We start from the raw sequence: 18,077 nt of genomic DNA, 5'->3' as shown, positions 1-18,077 counted from the left end.
CAGATTCAAATGAATGCTCATTTGCATCTATAATGAAAAACGAAAAAAAAAACTGCTTTACAAAACCCAATCAAACAGCTTTATCATTTTAAATTTATGCTCTAAAAAGCTATAAATCTATATTTACGATTAAATTTCTATATAAAATGGAATTTTCTTTCATACTCTTATATTTTTTATTCAATATCCGGCTAATTACGACAATAATTTCCCACATTTATTTCCAGATTCAACTACAACAACTGACAGAAAAGTAGAATCAAATAGAAAATGTAATGACGAGTGCAATAATGATAACACCATGACAAGCAGTGCAATTAATACACCATCATCAATGCAATCACCATCATTGTCCTCAACACCGTCTTCTTCGTCGTCGTCGTCAACCTCAACACCTCTTACAACAGAAGCAACCAAAGCAGCAAAAGCATCACAAGAAAAACCAACATCACAACCAACAACCACAACACCATCGTCATCCAAAGGACATGAAGTATTAACCAGGCCCGGTGATAAATTTGGATTTCAAGCGACAGCTTCTGGCGGCAATGGATTTATTGGCAACACCACTTCAAATAGTAGTAGTAGCAGTTGCTCCTGCTCTTCGTCATCGTCGTCGTCGTCCAAGTCGTGTAAGTCGTCGAAACCAACGATAGTGGCGGCAACACCAAGAACAGGCTCAGTAGCTGTTTGTAATGGAGCAGTTGTCATCGTCAATGGCAATGGTGATACTTTAACCAATATGACCCGAAATATGAACCTCAGCGCCAAGGATCGAATGTGTCTATCACAAGAAACAGATTCGATGGCAAAATGTGATAAGAATAATTCTTCCTCTTCTTCGTCGACTTCGACTTCGTCGTCATCAACATCGTTGAACAACGATGACAAAAATAAGCTAAACTTTATTACTCTGGATGAATTGAATGACTCTGAAGAGGATCCGTATTATGTGTTGCAGGAATATTTGGAGCGTGTGAAGGTAAGTTTTAGAATATTTTTTTTTTTTATAATGTGGGAATTTTCATCACAAACTTGAAAAAGTCTACTTTTAAAAAAGAAAAATTACCTGTACAGAGACCGAAAGGTAGATAGAAAAATAAGGAAAAAGAAAATGAGAATGAGATTCTTCCCTTGTTTTTTTTTTTTAATTTAAAATTAAATTTTTTTTTAACAAAACCATTTTTTTGCTTAAATTTCATAAGACAAATGATAGCAAAAGATTCTCTAGGTAATTTTAGGAAAAAAATTATAAGGGAGTAAGGGACAATCGTTTAAGCGATAAATGCATTTTTTTCACAATCTGACTTCAAACACAAAAAAAAAAAAAAATATTTTGAAAACAACGACAACACCTACAATATTTTAAAATACATTTTTAAAAAGCCACTAAATTTAACGAAGAGTTTTTAAAAAAATGGTAATCAGAATTAAAAAAAAAATTTTATTAAAAAAAAATTAAAACTTTTTCTAATAAAATATGAATTTATTTGTAAAAAATGTTTAGCCATAAATATTATCAGTTGAATTCCGAAGCAGAAAAGGTAATATATATCTCACTTTTGAAAAAAAAAAAAAATTAAAAATTACTTCAATTTCAATGGTTTTTTTTTTATAAAAACTGAATTTTTGCATTAAAATAATTGATTTTCTCAAAGACTCTGGCAATTAAGATCTTTAAACTTTTTCTATTTACTTTTAATAATAAGGGCTATTGAATGAATAAAAAATAACTTTATATTTAAATGTTGAACTTTAAAAAAAAAAAATGTTAAATTTTTTTCAAAACTTCTATTAAGAAAAGTTCTTAAAAATGAAATACTTTTTAGTTTTTTTCATAAACCGTAATACATATTGACATTTACTTTATGATTTCAAATCATAATAAATGTGGCCAAAAAAATTTGAAAATAAATGCATTTTATATTACGAAAATGTTTTAAAAACGACATGTTCAAATTTTGTCAATAATTTTTTTTTTTTTTTCAAAATCTGTGTTCAATTACCATTCTTTTAAAAGCCCTTCATTCAATTAACTTCGTTTTAATTTTACAAATGTGATTAAGCTTCTAGCTTTTTAAAAATGTATATTTAAATTTTGTAGGTGTAGCCGTTGTGTTCAAATATTTTTTTTTGTGTTTGAAGTCAATTAATAAGAAAATTGCATCTATCGCTTGAACGATGGAAGATTGTCCCTCATTCCCATACATTTGTTTTCTTTGAATTTCCTAGACAATGTCTTGGAATCAATTAATTTATGAAATTTAAGAAAAATTATCGAAAAAAATTTGTTTGTTCACAAAAATTTTCAATTAAATTTAAAAAATCAAAACGGCAACATCGGCAATTTTTAATTTATAGACTTTAAAGTATTTTTAATTACCGACGTTTAAAAAAAAGATCATCAAAATCTAAGCTGTTCGGCCGGGTTCCCTAATATTGCCAGTTTTTGAGCTTTAGTTACTCCACTAATATGTAGGTAGAACTTAAATTCTTAAGTTCAATTTTATACTTATATTGTTTTGAACTGTTCCTTAAAATAATGCGTTTCGTTTTCTTCTTCTTCTTAAATTCTTAAGTTTCGTTTGAATAAAAACGGCTCTAACTCGCTTAAACGCCACTTGCGTTTTTATGTTGAAGAAATCTTTTCGGAAAACAAAAATAGAATCAAAAGTAATTTTGAGACCAGCCAGCAGTCGCTGATGAAAAAATGCTAAAATTAAGAGAAAAACTGACAAATTTCTTTCTGCCAAAAGACACAAAGCAAAAACACTTTAGGAAAGATCACGAAAGACAGCGGAAACTAAGATTGGTTGCGAGTCTCTAAAATTACTAGGAAGATATAAAAGAACGATCAAAACTCATGTATATCGAAATTTTAAATCACTATTTCCTGGTAGATAACTCATTTTACACATTCTATAGGTATTTGCTTCTTTCCGACCTTCTCCGAATAAAATACATTTCTCCTTGTTTCTCCAGCAAATAGTGGCACTCCTCTAGAACTTGTAATACTTTAATTTATTATTGCAAAATAATACATCAAGTCAGTTTAAAATACAAAATAGAATAAAAAAAAAAGGTTAATGCTGTTGAACCTGACTGTCAGTCGAGCACCTTACCCTTACCCTCTAGGTCAGTCTTTTATAAAATAATAGTGCCAATAAGGCAATCTTTTAGTTTTATGTTGTAATTTTTCTCCGTGTATTGTCATTTAAACTCGGATTACTCGAAAAGGGGAAAAAGGTAGGACAGTATTCTTCAAATTGCAAATTTGACGTTTTCTTAAAAAAAAAATTAAATTTTTGTCACGATACCCCATGAATGAACAAGGCCGAGTAACTAACAACTCTCAAGGTCTCAACAATTCTTATGTGCGTGTAGTTAAAACCAATGGAAGGAGCTACAATTTACCGCCAAGTCCGAACGGCCAAGTAGGTACAGTTGCAATTTTTCATGACAATGTTACTCTTGGAAGCTTTTTCAATTCGTCACAAGAGGCAGTAGAGGCCCATGAAAAAAAAAAGTTTTTAGGTGGTGGAGGATTCAAACTCAACCCTCAGTACTTTGAAAGCCCTACGACATAGGGTCGTAACTTCCTAATTCTACAAGGTAATGCCTGACATTTTTTTTTTTCGATTACTGCATATTTCAGCTTCCACTTCGTGAAGGTAAAACTGGAGCTAGCCATAACCTTCTCCAGGCCCGTAGCCAGAGTTGAATTTAAAGTAGGGCATCGGTATTACCAGGTTGGGCATTGGTAATCGTTTAAATTTTTTTTTCTGAGTTAAAATTGACAACGCTAGGATTTTTGCAATTGCTGAACGACGGTCGAAAAAATTAGGGGTATTCACATTGCAAAATTTTATTTTTCTACTACTACAATTACAAATAGACAAATTTTGTATATTTTGTACTTAGTCGTGACTAATGTAATCTTTAAATGTAAGTTTTTGTCACATAGCGTAATCTTTGACAAACAGTGAAATCTAATTTATTTCATTGTTTCTTGAAATACATATACAATATATACAATTTTAATTTTTTTTTTTTTTTTGTAAAAAATCTGCACTTGGTTTTCTAATATTATCTTCGAGTCTACTCAAATAATTTCTGACCATAGCCTGTTCTCTTGTTGGAATTGTTAGACCTTAAACATCAATTTAAAATTAGCATTTTTATGGAAATGCGTTTAATTTGAACATATATATTAAAAAAATGCCTCGAAAATAAATGAAATAAAGCACAACTTCTTTTGACCATTTTTGGCAAAATTAAATAAAACTACAATTTCTCTTTTTCATAATGACCTTATTTTAGATTTTTTTATTGCGGCCTTATATCCTAGACCACGCTGATCACGAATCCAAAATTAAAATATTTAGGTACTTTTTTCGCTTTGGAAATATTAACGCTGTGCTGGAAAATGCAAAAAAAGCGGCATCTTTATAGGTTGGGGATTTTTAAAGCTAAAGCTCTTTTGATTGTAGGGCATTTTTATTATTGCAGCCTTTTTGAATTTAGGGTATTTTGAGAGCTAGAGCATTTTTGAAAGTAGGACATTTTCATTAGTACGGCATGTTTTAAGGTAGGACATTTTTAAGCAATGAATTATTGAAAGTACGGCATTTTTATAAGAAGGTTATATTTGAAGGTAGGGCATTTTTGAAAGGAATCCCTATCTGATTTTAGGACATTTTTTAATGTAGGGCATTTTCCAAAGTAGGGCTATTTTAAGGTAGGGCATTTTAAATTTAAGGTAGGGCATTGCCCCTCAATGCCCCCCCTGACTACGGGCCTGACCTTCTCACAATAATCTTTTATTTTTGTCAGAACCACTTCTCAGTAACTTCAGTTTCTCTACCTTCAAATTGCCTCTGTCCAGTACTTCTGTATTTTATCGTCGGTGCTCAGTCAAGTCTGGACAGTTGTCCAGTTTGTTGAAGCTTTCAGCCTTTGGGGTAGAGGTATTTAGTTTGAAAAATTAATTTTATGTTTCACCGCGACATTCCCTGAGCAAGGATTCTGATTTACCATTTCTTATCATTCGACTGGTTTCCACAGTCCCGGAAGAGTAATAAGTGTAAACTTGATGGTTTTCTTTTAAAATCGATTCTTCTTTAATCTTAATACTCTGTAAGTAGTTAATTTTCTCTAAAAAAAAAACCATCAAGCCCCTTTGTCAAAACCGAGAAGAAATTCATTTAAGAAAAAATCGCTTCTGGAATTCCGCAATATCTCAAATATTCCGCGTGAAAATGAAACCCACAGTAGTATCGTAATTGATATTTCTAATATAATACCTTCCTATTAGCCCTCTTCAAAACCAACTTAACATTTGTATAAACTCAAGTAATATAATGTCGCTTTCCGTTTGTGGTTTTTCTATAAATTATGTATATCTCCCTAATGTCAGTGAACTTCATCACATCCAATATCTATACACAAATTTGCTATTATTTCAATTGGAAATAACAAGCTATTTAGTATATCTCTAATTATATTAATGATTTTTTTCATATTATAACCACAATACCGCAAATTTATTGAGGTATTCAAATATCTTTTTTTACCATCTATCAACCGGAACAGAGTCCACCATTACCATCAAACTCCTACTGAAACCAACGAAGGAAGGCGCACACAAAAATTATCATTTTTCCATTTGACAAAGTTTCAATTACCCACTTTAAATTGTGTCTAACCATAAAGTTAATACTTTAAGAATAAAAATTGTGGTTGTTTATGGTGTTGATTACCGTTTTCCCTTTTTATAATAAGTTTTTTTTTTTTTTATATATATTTATATTTTACTGTAGATTTGTTGAGATCAATGAGCATTTATCTTGTCGTAAGTTCATTCATAAAAAAGAAATAAAAATATGTAAATAGGGTTGCCAGGTTGCTTCAGAAATATAGAATTTTTTTTTTCAAAAAGTGGTTTTTGATTCTAAATAGGGATCAAAGTTCGTCAGAAAGTCTATATTTTTCAAGCTTATCAAAAAATATGTAAAAAAATAAATTTTGAGAGTTTTCAAATTTTTACATGTTTGTTTGGAAATATCTCGAAAACTAATCCAAAATAAAAAATTTGCTTAACATCTTTTTGTAGCTAGTTAAATACTCTATCGAACATAATACATTATAAAAATTAAAAAAAAAGTTTTTATAAGAAAAAAGTACAAAAAGTATGGGTATATTTTTTTCACATGAAAATATGCCATATCTGGCAACTCTAAAAATCAAACTACCCGCAGTTTTTTTTTTTCAATAAAAATAAAGAAAAAAAATAAGCAAGCTTCATTTTCAATGCGCGAGGCGCGACAATAAAAATTGGAAAAATTGCAACAATAATAATGACAATGGTAGGAGTCAATATAATTTATGATTACGATTGTTCGTTATTCAAATGAATCATATGAATCATGATGGAGGGATGGTGGATGGATGGATGGCTTTGACTTGGTAGGTTAGCTGGGGTTTACTATAAACCTTGCTCGAATATGAAGATCGAAGGATTATATTGTATAGTAAAAATGTATGAAGAGAGTAGGTAGGCATTTTTTGTATTGCCCACAGAGATGAAAGTGAGGGATTTTTTAATCAATCAATCAAATTGGAAAAATATTATTATGCTGGGCAACTCCAACCTACCAAAAGGAGGTATATCCCAATCCATCCATCTAACAAAAAAAAACTGAAACACATTGTGATATTGATGACAATGGTGTGAATGTTTTATACGATTACCAGAGAATAATATTATGAGGCGGTTTGTGTCTTTTGGTGTTGTTTCGCATTGATGGCGATAATTTCTGAAAATGAAGGAGTAAGCTTAAATTTTGAAAAATTGACTTCCATTTATCAATGGAAAGAGGCAAGAGAGTTTTAGTCAAAAGTGGGAATTTGAAATTAGTAGGTTGAACAATTGAGTAACATAAAAGAAATATGGGTTAGTTTGTTGCAATTTAGCCATAAGCTTTTGTTTATTTGAAACTTATGTAACTTTTGTTAGTTTCGTTGTGGAAAATAAACGTAATTTTGGTGGCAAAAATTATTGTTATACAGCCAGAAGCAGTGTGATTAAGATTAAATCTATTAAGTTTTTTTTTACCAAATATCGTAAGTAGTTAATTTGACTTAATTTGAGTTGTATGATTAAGTGTTTCCCCCCTTTAAAATACCTTTCGAATTTGAATTAAAGCAACAAAATTGAATGAGACTTGAAGAAAATTTGTGTTATCTGAGTTTTTGCATGTTTAACTTATTTCCATCGGTAAAAAAAGTGTTCGTATTTAAGCGAACTTGATATTTAAGTAAAACTAACCAAGCTACAGATGGACAGTTTGAAAGAAGGTTGAGAATTTTGTTTCTAAATATTTCAAGAGTCCTAATGTAAATTTAATAATGGCTAATAGTTTTCCTTATCAAAAGACCTCCTATACACATAATTCATTCTAACTTATTCTTCTTATAGACAGCAAAGTTTTTTTTTCAGAGAACACGGTGTTATTGATGAATGTTTAACAGAATACCAAAGAAAATTTTATAAGTAGGTATACAAATTTTTTCACCTGTTTATTGACCGATTGTGATTACTCGTTCCTTCTATCCAAGATAATAACTGTAAGAATTTTTTAGGAATTATCGAACCTTTTGACCCGTTCAATACAAAACGATTCCTGCATGAATTTATGTCTGAAGCATACATTCAACAACATTTTACTTGCTCAATAGTGCATTTATTGGTTTGATGTCAAAAAAAAAATTACGAGGTTTTAATCAAAACTAACATTACAATGATAGAGAAGTCCAAAAAAGTGGGTTTCGTCATGACGTCCGTCGGTCTGTGCGTTTGTGCGTCGGTGCGTCCGTGCGTCCATCTGTACAAGTAGCTACAGCCTTAACGGGTGGGAGGATTTTCTTGAAATTTGGTATAGATGTTTTTTCTCGTAATTTCCAAAGTTAGTTTTTTTTTTTGTTTTTTAATATCTCGCTTAGAACGTATACCTCCCATACAAAATTTTCGAGTTAATTCAATTTTCTCGAAAACGGCTCTAACGATTTTGATTAAATTTAACACAAGTAATGCTGTACTAAGTTCTAACAAAACTGTGCTTTTAGTTTTTCTCTAAAAATACGGATAATGGAAATATGGTATTTCCTATTTTTTAATCACGCAATTTTCTCAAAAACTGCTCTTTTTTCTCAAAAAAGTCAAATTACAAAAAAAAAATGTATTTAACAAAAATTCGGTATTTATGTCGGCTCTCTACATAAACCAAATTTCTTAAAAAATTATGTAATCTACAAGTAAACTAACTTAAAAGTGCTTTGAACTGCAAGAGCAAGACCCCAGTCGTGCATTTTTTTTTTTTTACCAAGGAACCATTTTTCCTATCACAAAATTGAAATCTCACAAAAAATCTCTCTCTCTCTATTAAGCCATCCTAAGAAGCATTTTTTTGTTTTTCTAACCATGCTTTAACTTTGTTATAAGCTTTTTCATAAGTTGCTAAGAAGTTTTCAAGTTAAGGTTAACGAACTATTGAAACACTTTGGGGAGCCGAAGTTAGAGCTTAAATGAAGCAGATTGTTTGAAAAATATTTACTAACGTCTTTCTAGAAGGTAATAAAAAGAAATCCGGTTAGACCTTAAAATTGATCTTAAAAAAGCTTGGCAATGTTTTTTAAAAGTGATCTATACACCTACTGTTATCTGTTTATTTTAAATTTCATGACTTACGTTTTTGAGTGGCAACAACTTTAAAATGCGTTTCGTGCCATAATCGACTAATTTTTCCAATTTTTGAACTATTTTCTTCTTTACATATGAATAGCTTTATTCAAATTAAAAATGGGAATACTTTTTTGGAACAAATTTCACTGAATTTCTAACTTATACTTACACTGTATCAGAACGATGTACTCAAAAAATAACCAAAAATTATATAAATATAAAAAAGCATGTATACGCCACAGTGCACACAACATACCCAAAAAGATATTCAATAAAAATTGCACTCAATACCTGAACGAAAACTTCATTTCCTTTGTCATAAGTGTTAGAAATAAAGAGAAAAACAAAATCCTATTAAATAAGAATACGAAATTTGTTTTAAAAATATTCCAAAAACAAAGAATAAACAAAAACAAATTTAACACAAAACAAAACAAATAGGTACAAATGAAAAAAAAATAGAAATAGAATTTGTATTATAGTTTTGGTTACTTAATAACCAAAAATTCCTTTCCAGGGAACTTTTGGCTATCGAATACAAAAACCTGTAAGGCGACTGTGGAACCAATTCTCATTCATAGCGGATTTTTTCCCCGGTGTGACTTCTATATATGTATATAATTAATCAATGATGGGACCTAACTAAAACATAAATTTCCATTTTATTTTCTTGAAATTTAAGCCCTAACTTTCCATAGATGCTTTCCTTTTGAATATTATCACTGTAAATACCCATCCTCAATTAAAATTAATTCATTTGAACTGTCCCTTTCCATTTTTATTTGAAACTTTAAGTCCAAATTACCTTCAAAAGTAGGTTTATGCCTCCTTTAATTGGGAGAAATCTATCCCATTATCAACATCATCCAATCTCTTTTCTTTACTTTCAAATCTGTATGGGACTATTTAATAAAACTTTCAAAATACATTTTGTCATCAAATATACATTTATTTTAATATAAACCATTTCTACCCAAAATCACATCAAAAAATTGAAACGAATAGGTAATCCAAAACAAACAAACATACAGAAGAAGAAAATAAGTTACCCAGTTACCTATAGTTTATCTCCTAAGTGACAAAAACAAAATTAAACTAACTTTCGTGCTAAATTACCATCATTGTCACTTTATGTTTGCAAAAGTGTGACGTTATCTCTGCCCCTGATGATAGCAATAAACCATTGTGCTAGCACGCTTGTTGTTGCATGCAACAAAAATAATAATAAAAAAAAAAGTAAACAAAACATATATCGCAGATAATACTCTCCTGAACACAACACATTTACTACTATTCAACTGAGAAGCAAAAAAAAAAAAGAAAAATGACAACCGCGTCGAAATGTGTGGTGTGCGCAAGCGCGCGCTTCCAGCCTCTATTATAATAAACGGCGGTAACGCGCACCTCTAGGACTTGAGACAATCTTTTGAACTCCGATATTATTATACTATGATACCTGCCTCTCTTCTTTATATGGTATACCTATCGTTAGACTGATCGTCCTCCTTCTCAAACCATCATCATCATCATGATTGTTTTAAACCAGGACCGCATTTGATAGTACCTTGACAAGTATCCAAGTTAAAAAGTAGGTTTTTCGTACCAACTTTCCTTGATTTAGACGTATTTACTTGAATGGTATAAAATGAAAAAGGACTTTTTATGGAGCAAATATTGAAAATAAAAAAACAAGTTTTTGGACATATAACCTGAATAATTCGATGACCAAAAAATAACAAAAAAATAAATTCCAAACCAATGGATAAAATTTTATTAATTGCAGTTTTATAATTTGAAAATGTCCTGCACGATGTTGACTGTACGATATTGTTTTCTAACTGATAAGAGACTTAAAAAGAAACACAGTTGGTATAAACTGGTCTAACGCAAACATACCAAACTTTCTTCTAGTCGCGAATGATTTTAAACTTGTCTAACAGGCATTTGACTACTTGAAAATAGTGTTACTCATACATTTTTGTGGTCAATCCAAAATCATTTGGTATAAACTGGTCTAACTCACACACACAGAGAAAAATAGACCACATAAAATAGAACAAAAACAATAAGATTTCTCTATGGTTTTCATCCAAGAAGGAAACCTTATTAAAACAATCGGGTTTTCCTTATTGTTTTAAAATCTGCAAAAAAATAAAAAAAACGATGACCAGGCTGGGAATCGAACTGGAGACTTCAAATCATTAGTCGCCCACCTTACCACCTGAACCAAGCTGCCATGAAAATATTGATCGCGATTTTTGTTCTAGTGCTAAGTTGCAAAAAAAAATCAACTTTTCAGTCAAATTTTAATAAGATTTTCTCTATAAAAATAATAAGAAACCTCCTTAAAAAAACCTTATTAATCGTTGATTTTAATAAGATTTCCTTATAAAATGTATGGACGGTAAAACAATATGGCAATCTGTTAGTTTTTAGCGGGTCATATTTTTCTCTGTGCACACATGCAGCAAATAGTAAGTAAGTAAGTTAGGTAGGTACTATATTTGAGAGGTCTCTAAATCATATATATTTGTCGTTTAGTGGATCGTACCAAAACTGGTCTAATGGTCTTCAAATTTTCCAAAAACTAAATCAAAAAAAAAAATTGGTATAAACTGGTCGAACCAATAATAAAAAATAAAAATTAATTTTTCGTTACTTGAAAGGTTTCTTGAAAGACTCTTGCCAGGCATGCATTAAACTACATTTTGGTATTGGTATAAATAGGATAATCGAAAACTTTGCAAAGTCCTTATTGGTATATAATTAATGAAAATTAGATGCAAACGCCTTTTCGTTGTCTTAAAAATTATAATAAAGATATTTGGAAACTAAAGACCAAAATAGCGATTGGTATAATGCAGGCAAATGTTTATAATAAACTTATCTACGAAAACTTAAAGATAATTGTTGGAATCATTGTATTTTTGGGAAGTCGTCTAATTCCGCTATGTCAGAGTTGTTCATGCAACTATATTCAACTATAAGTTCAGACTTGCCATTTTCACAAACTAATTGGCCTGATTGGTATAATGTGATAAAACGCATAAGGATTTTAGAATTTGTTTTGTAAAACCCACCTGACCTAATTTGCTGTCTTTTGGCCAAAGCATATTCAAAAGCTGTGATTGGTATAATTGATAGGTTAAGAAAAGTCGTCTGGTTCAAAGAAATGTTTGCACAATTTTATACCATTTCTTTTCAAAGCGCCTTTTATGTCAAATCCAACCCTTAAACTCTTCCATATTGTATTATAAAGCTGCGAGAAAAAGCATGTTTCCCGCGCGTTAAGAGATATGATGCCATAGATATGATGAAGCGACATCATTATACTTTATAGCGTGCTAGAAAGCCACCACACACTGTCCGTCTATTGTATGTGGCTGGCTGCTGCAGTTTATTAGCTGACTATTTCATGTGCGCTTGCGCGCGTTTACACAAGGAAATTATAAGAAATGAAAAAAAAAGCAAAAAATACAAAAAAAATGATCATTAAGTGACAATTTGTGTATTAAACGAGAAGCCAACAGCACAAACTATGGGGGCTTTGTATAAAAGAAAAACTCGTACAATTGACGATATCATATAAATTATTTCTTTTTTTTTTTATACCAATAGTTTTTCTGTGAACATTTTGAAAAACATTTATTTGGTTAGACGATATAGAGTGGCGATGGATGGATATGTTATGCAGCACAAAGTACAACGTCAGCTTTGGTCGTTGCTGTCGACAACAACGAGCGACAACGGACTGGTAATTCGGTTTTTTTTTTTGCTTTATAATGCGTTGACATGATAACAATCCGAGAAAGTTGTTTTCCTATTTGGATCGGATGTGTCTTGATCTCATCACGGGCGCATTAAAATGATCGTTGACTGTCGGCTCTGCAGAAAAATAAAAAAAAATATTTATTTGTATATGCTGCCAAATTGGCTGAAATGCATTTAATGGTTGCCAACCTAACTCACTTCAAGCTAAAAAAAAAAACCTTTCTGAGGTAGTTATTTCAGATGCTTGCAACTTCAAAACTATTCAATAGATTTTGAACTTCATGGTCTTGAAATGTTCTTATTGAATTAAAGAATTTGTTGGTATGTTTTTAAAGCTTTGTAAGGCTTTAAAGCGAGTAAAAACGCTGAATGCAACTCTTCGTTCAATTGAAATTAAACGAAAAATCGCAAATGGAAGAATTTTTTGATGAAACTTCATTTTTTATTATTTTTGCTATTTTTTCTTCGTTAAACTTCATTATGGTTCCCTTTTTTGATTAAAGAAAGACTCTCAAGACAACGAAGAATTCTATGAAGTTATCGAGAAAATCAAAAGCTTATCCTTTTTATTCCATTTCAACATTTCAAATTTTCTTTTTTTAACGATTATAATTTTTGTTTGGAAATTTATCGATTTTTCTCAAGAACTTTCTCAAGAAAGACAAGTCCTTAGTTGCTTAAGCAAAAACAGGTCTCCATTGTAAAACTAAGAAAAAACTTTTACTTTTGATAAAGATAAGAAAATATATATCGCCAAAGTGGCAACCATAAAAATTGCTAAAATCGCCAATCAAACTTTGCGGTATAAATATTGTGTGTGAAATAAATGTTAACGAAAGTGAACTGAATTTCTCCGTTTTGAACACATTTCATTTTGAAAACGGAAAACGACATCAACACACAACAACCATAACACAGTAGATACCTACTACCACCATCTTTGTGACAGCTGTCAGTTTGTAGTATGGCTAACGAGAATATGCGTTAACGCGTTGAAGTCATAATGGACCCAGTAGGCGGTCGTCAAAGACAACAAACCAACAAGCTGAGTGCAGAGCAAAACAACGAAAAAGGATGCCCCCTCATGAACTGACTGCGATGAAATTGCGCGAGCTAGTAAAAGTGTTTTTTTCATATAGGTATATTTTTTATTATTATGACCATGTTTGACCGTTCACTGTCTTCTCGTTGAATGGACCGGCTTTTAATAATTCATTTTTTTCGATTCGCATAATCTCAGAAAGGGGATTGAATTGCGAATGAATGAATATGCCGGACTTTCTCGCATCACACAATCACCTTTTATTTCCAAGTCGAATGCCAAAAAAAATGTTTCCAAAAACGCAGTCCATATCCAGTTCTAATGCAAATTGTATGTCCAATTTTGATATCTCAAGGATTTCTCTTGTGTTCACTTTTTGATGGAGAACTGACAGATTTTGTTGTTATTTTTTTTTTTTTATTTTTTTGATGAAAAGAAAGTCAGAGTTGACGGGTGGTTTAAATGCAATAATGCGGGATGAGGTGATGTCCTCTCGAACAATAAGTGCTTTGTCTTACTCTATACCAGATTGGCTGTGTGCATATAAGTCTCCATAGTGTCTGTCTGTACACTTGAAGTTATAGCTTGAGCCTCTTATAAGCGACTTGTTGTGCTGCGTATAGTTTTCATGAGCACTAACCGCATCGCGCAGCAGCCAGAGATGAGGATGAGGTAATTGGCATGACTGGTAGCTTTTGGTCAAAGTCAAATAAAAGTGCTCTCATGGTGATTGGAGTTCGGACTCTTTGTTTCTTCGATGGTTGTTAGAAGTTGTCACTTTTAAGTGTTTCCATATTGATGTTGTTTGATGGAATAAGAGGAATATATGCAAGATTATGGGTCAAGCGAGTTCAAGTGGAAAGCAAATAATTTTGTATTGCTGATAACTCCGGTTGACCTTGAACTGAATGCAATTTTACAAATTTTTGAACAATTTTTAAGTTTAAATTGGGTTTGCTTGGAATGTAACATATTTTGAACAGTTTGCATTGTTTAAAATTGATAAAAAAGAGTATGCATTCAAAAAAAAACGTGAATGCATGCTTGCCGTTTGAAAACTTCTACATATGTTTTGAATTTTATAGTCTTAAAATGTTGTTATTGGACTAAGGACATTTTTTTGGTATAATTTTTGACTTTAATGATCAGGTTACGTTGTTTTCAATAGTTGAAAGACATTATTTCTAAATGCGAACGCAATCTAGTCAAATTTTTGACAGTCAGCATATCTCAGGTTTGATTTCAACAATATTCAAAATAACACTTAGAGATTCACACATAAGATTCACGTGGAAATTTTCCACCCGAAACATTTTTGTTTGCATGGAATTTCAAAAACGGCAAAACTAGTTCTTGTGAGAAAAGACCGCGTCGACTATCTCGCACATTATCTGAAAAAATACGGGGAGTTTTTTGAACGTGAACAACTTTGCGCACGGAACTCATAATAGGGTAAAAGTAAAATCTTGGTGAAATCTTGCTCACATGAAACTCACAGTAGGCTGATTACACTCTTGTCAGCAAACGAAAATAGATCATGAACCAAACCCTACTTTTCAAAAGGATTTTTTGTGCTAAGTCCGAATCCGAAGTCAAAATTTCACTGGCACGTCACATTTTTGAAATACTTGAATGTTAATAAGTCAAAAACGCGTTTGTGGGTACATTTGACGTTGCATTACATCACAGTTAAGTTATTTTTTTTTTTGCAAAACTACTTATGAAATCTAAAAACGTAATCTTAAAACATCCCGAAGGTATTTATTTTTTTTTTAATTATTTTTTTTTTCTCAAAGATATTGAAAAAAGAAATTCATGATACCTAAATATCTCAAAATCTTGCATTTTTTTTTCTTTTTTTCAAAGTAATGAATGGTTTTTTGCACCAAATTCCAGTTTGCGTCATCTGATTTGGACCTAAAAATAAACAATATATGTATTAAAGGAAAATATATATTTTTCACTTAACATCAAAGAGAACTTAATTTGAAATTAGTTTTTTAAAGCGAAAATAGCGGTGAGTGTAGCTCAAAAACTAGACGTTATAGTATAAATCGGTTAACAGTTTTGAATTCGACACAACAAAGTCAATGATTGCATGATAGACATACACATCTACAAAACTTTTGCTGGCAGTTTGTCTTTCAATTTTTCGTAGAACCTTTTATTTAAAAAACACACTTTCAATGTGCAATCGGAAATTGTTGATTTGATGTTCATTATTTGACAAGTACCTAGAGCTTCAAAATTCTACAAAAGGGTCAAACTGTCAACCTTCTGAGTTTAAGGGCCACTTTTTAATATTTTAGATTCGTTAACCATCGATCTTATTGATCCCTTTGAGCATGTTTAGATTGGGAATATTGAGACTAGACTGCTTAGTGATATCTTGTTAACATTTACATTTGGCGCATTCACGAATGTAGTGACTACGTAGTCGACTTTCAACTAGCTTTTGGAATGTGAATTTGCACTAAAAAGCTAGTCAAACGTTAACTGTCATATTTGACAGGTGAAAACATATGAAATAAAAAAAATTGTGTTTAGAGTGCTTCAAATAGCTTTTTTTCCTTTCATAATTTCAATTTCATGATTTTTATTTAAATACTGCACACTTAGGTTTTTCATTTTCAATGCTTTTTTCATCAATTCCACCAAAAAATTAAATTAAATACAATTGTTTTCATCAAACAGCCGACTGAGAAATGTCAACTCAATTTGAAGCCGAAATTTTTACACTACGTGTCGGAGGGGAAATTTTAACTAATTTTTTAGTTGTTTTCAGCCAATCAGAACCAGTAGTCACTAGATTCGTGAATGTGCCCATTGTCAAACAAAAAATTCATGAATTATTTCTAAAACAACAAGAAATTCTTTCCCATTAGTCCGATGTAGAAATATGTGTATATTTCTGGTCTCGCGAGATCCCATTTACATCTCGATTCTCGAAGGTCTTTTTTTGACACATGAACCAACCAAAAAGTGCGGTAACGCTGCGGTGTTTTGGAAACCTGCCAGTCTTTTTTCCCGCAGCGTCACCGAAGCATCATCGCATGAGAGGTTATATTAATCAGTAGATTGAAGTAGCGTCTCCGCCCTTGTGTATGATTCCTGTACCTACAATAAATCAGATGCGTCATGCGTCAAAAAAAGCACATGTGTGCTTTGACCATCAAACTGCTGTCTTGCAACCTAAACAGGGTCAATCAGTGTGCACGCAGAAAAATGATCGGTTAAAAACAACGTAAAAATCGTGTAAAATTAACAGAAAAGATTGTTAATATAGCACCTGCAAACTGACCCCGGTTAAAATTACACGAACCCAATCGGTTATTCAAAATTGTTTAATCTTACTAACTTTCTCTGTTAAATTTTACTAAAATCTCAAATTTTAAAAGAGTTTCTTGATCAATATAAACAAGTTGATCGGTTAAAATAATCTTCTAATATGGTAATTTTAAACAATTTAACTTAACCGAGACGACTACGTTGATTTTAGCAACGAGAACTAAGTAGTTTTTAACCAAGACTACGTTATTTTTAACACATTTGTTTTAACCCACTTCTCGGTAGGTCCATTATTTTCTGCATGTGGCTTAGGCAAACAAAATCAGTCAATGATCTTATTTGCGTTTTCGCCAACTTCGCCCAACTTGTGTGCTTGTGATAAATGTCGATAAATGTTTAATAAGCGGTAATTCGCTATTAGAGAATTAATACTTATACAAATGCAGGTTCCATAAGTTACTACCAGAGGCAGAATTTTAAGAAGTATTACGTCACGGGAAAACAAATCGAGCTTGCAGTTTTGCAATTTCTAATAAAGTATAAGGTCAAGCAGTCATGATCGAATTCAAAATTAATAGTGCGGCCCATGTCTGAGTAATAAATTGGAGGTTTGGTTTGAATTCCAAAAATTTTTTTACTATCCCTCTTGCGGATATTGGACTAAACTTCCAAGACCATAAGTTACCACGGATTGCTAAGGCTCAGGAACTGAATCCTGTTGCAACAACGGGCATTTTGTTATTATTTACATTTTTTCTAGCCCTCAGATAGTGTTGATCTATTAAGGGCAGTTCATATCTTACATTATTAGATCTGTTCTTTTCATTATTAATCAATGTTACATGAAATCTTACGTTTTTTGAGTAATTAAAGAGTAAATTTGAATAAATAGGCCAAAATTGTAAACAATGATAAAAATTTTTTTTCGAATTCAAGCTTTTTTCATTTTTTCAATTTTACTAGAACATGTTCTATAGTATACTAATGTAAAATGTTTTTCACACCATCAGAAAAAAAACATTTTAACAAACGTCATGCTCACTGACTTTTTGAAAAAAGCTGATATTTTGACACGTGAATTTTCGATTGAAAATTAGGGTGTTTTTTTTGGTATTAAGTCAAAATAATGTGAACAAATTAATATTTTAAATCAAATAAATTACAGTGTATTTGGGGACATAATAAGGTAAGTTTTCACCAAATTTCGTAGAAAAATTTTTGTTTTTGAAAAAGATA

At 31.3% G+C, this 18,077-nt stretch overlaps 1 protein-coding gene across 1 annotated transcript in view; it reads left to right on the top strand.

Moving 5' to 3' along the window:
* The first annotated feature begins 231 nt into the window (after positions 1-231).
* LOC129914402 (rho GTPase-activating protein 7) overlaps positions 232-18,077 on the top strand; it is a 121,093-nt gene continuing 103,247 nt past the window's right edge. Inside the window, exon 1 of the mRNA XM_055993630.1 lies at positions 232-982. Within this exon, the coding sequence (XP_055849605.1) occupies positions 302-982 (681 nt within the window). The 5' untranslated portion in view covers positions 232-301. The remainder of the gene's footprint in view (positions 983-18,077) is intronic.

This window comes from Episyrphus balteatus, chromosome 3 (assembly GCF_945859705.1).
Source record: "Episyrphus balteatus chromosome 3, idEpiBalt1.1, whole genome shotgun sequence".
Classification (NCBI taxonomy): domain Eukaryota; kingdom Metazoa; phylum Arthropoda; class Insecta; order Diptera; family Syrphidae; genus Episyrphus; species Episyrphus balteatus.
Note: the sequence above shows the minus strand (reverse complement) of the source record. Positions and strands in the feature narration are given on the sequence as shown.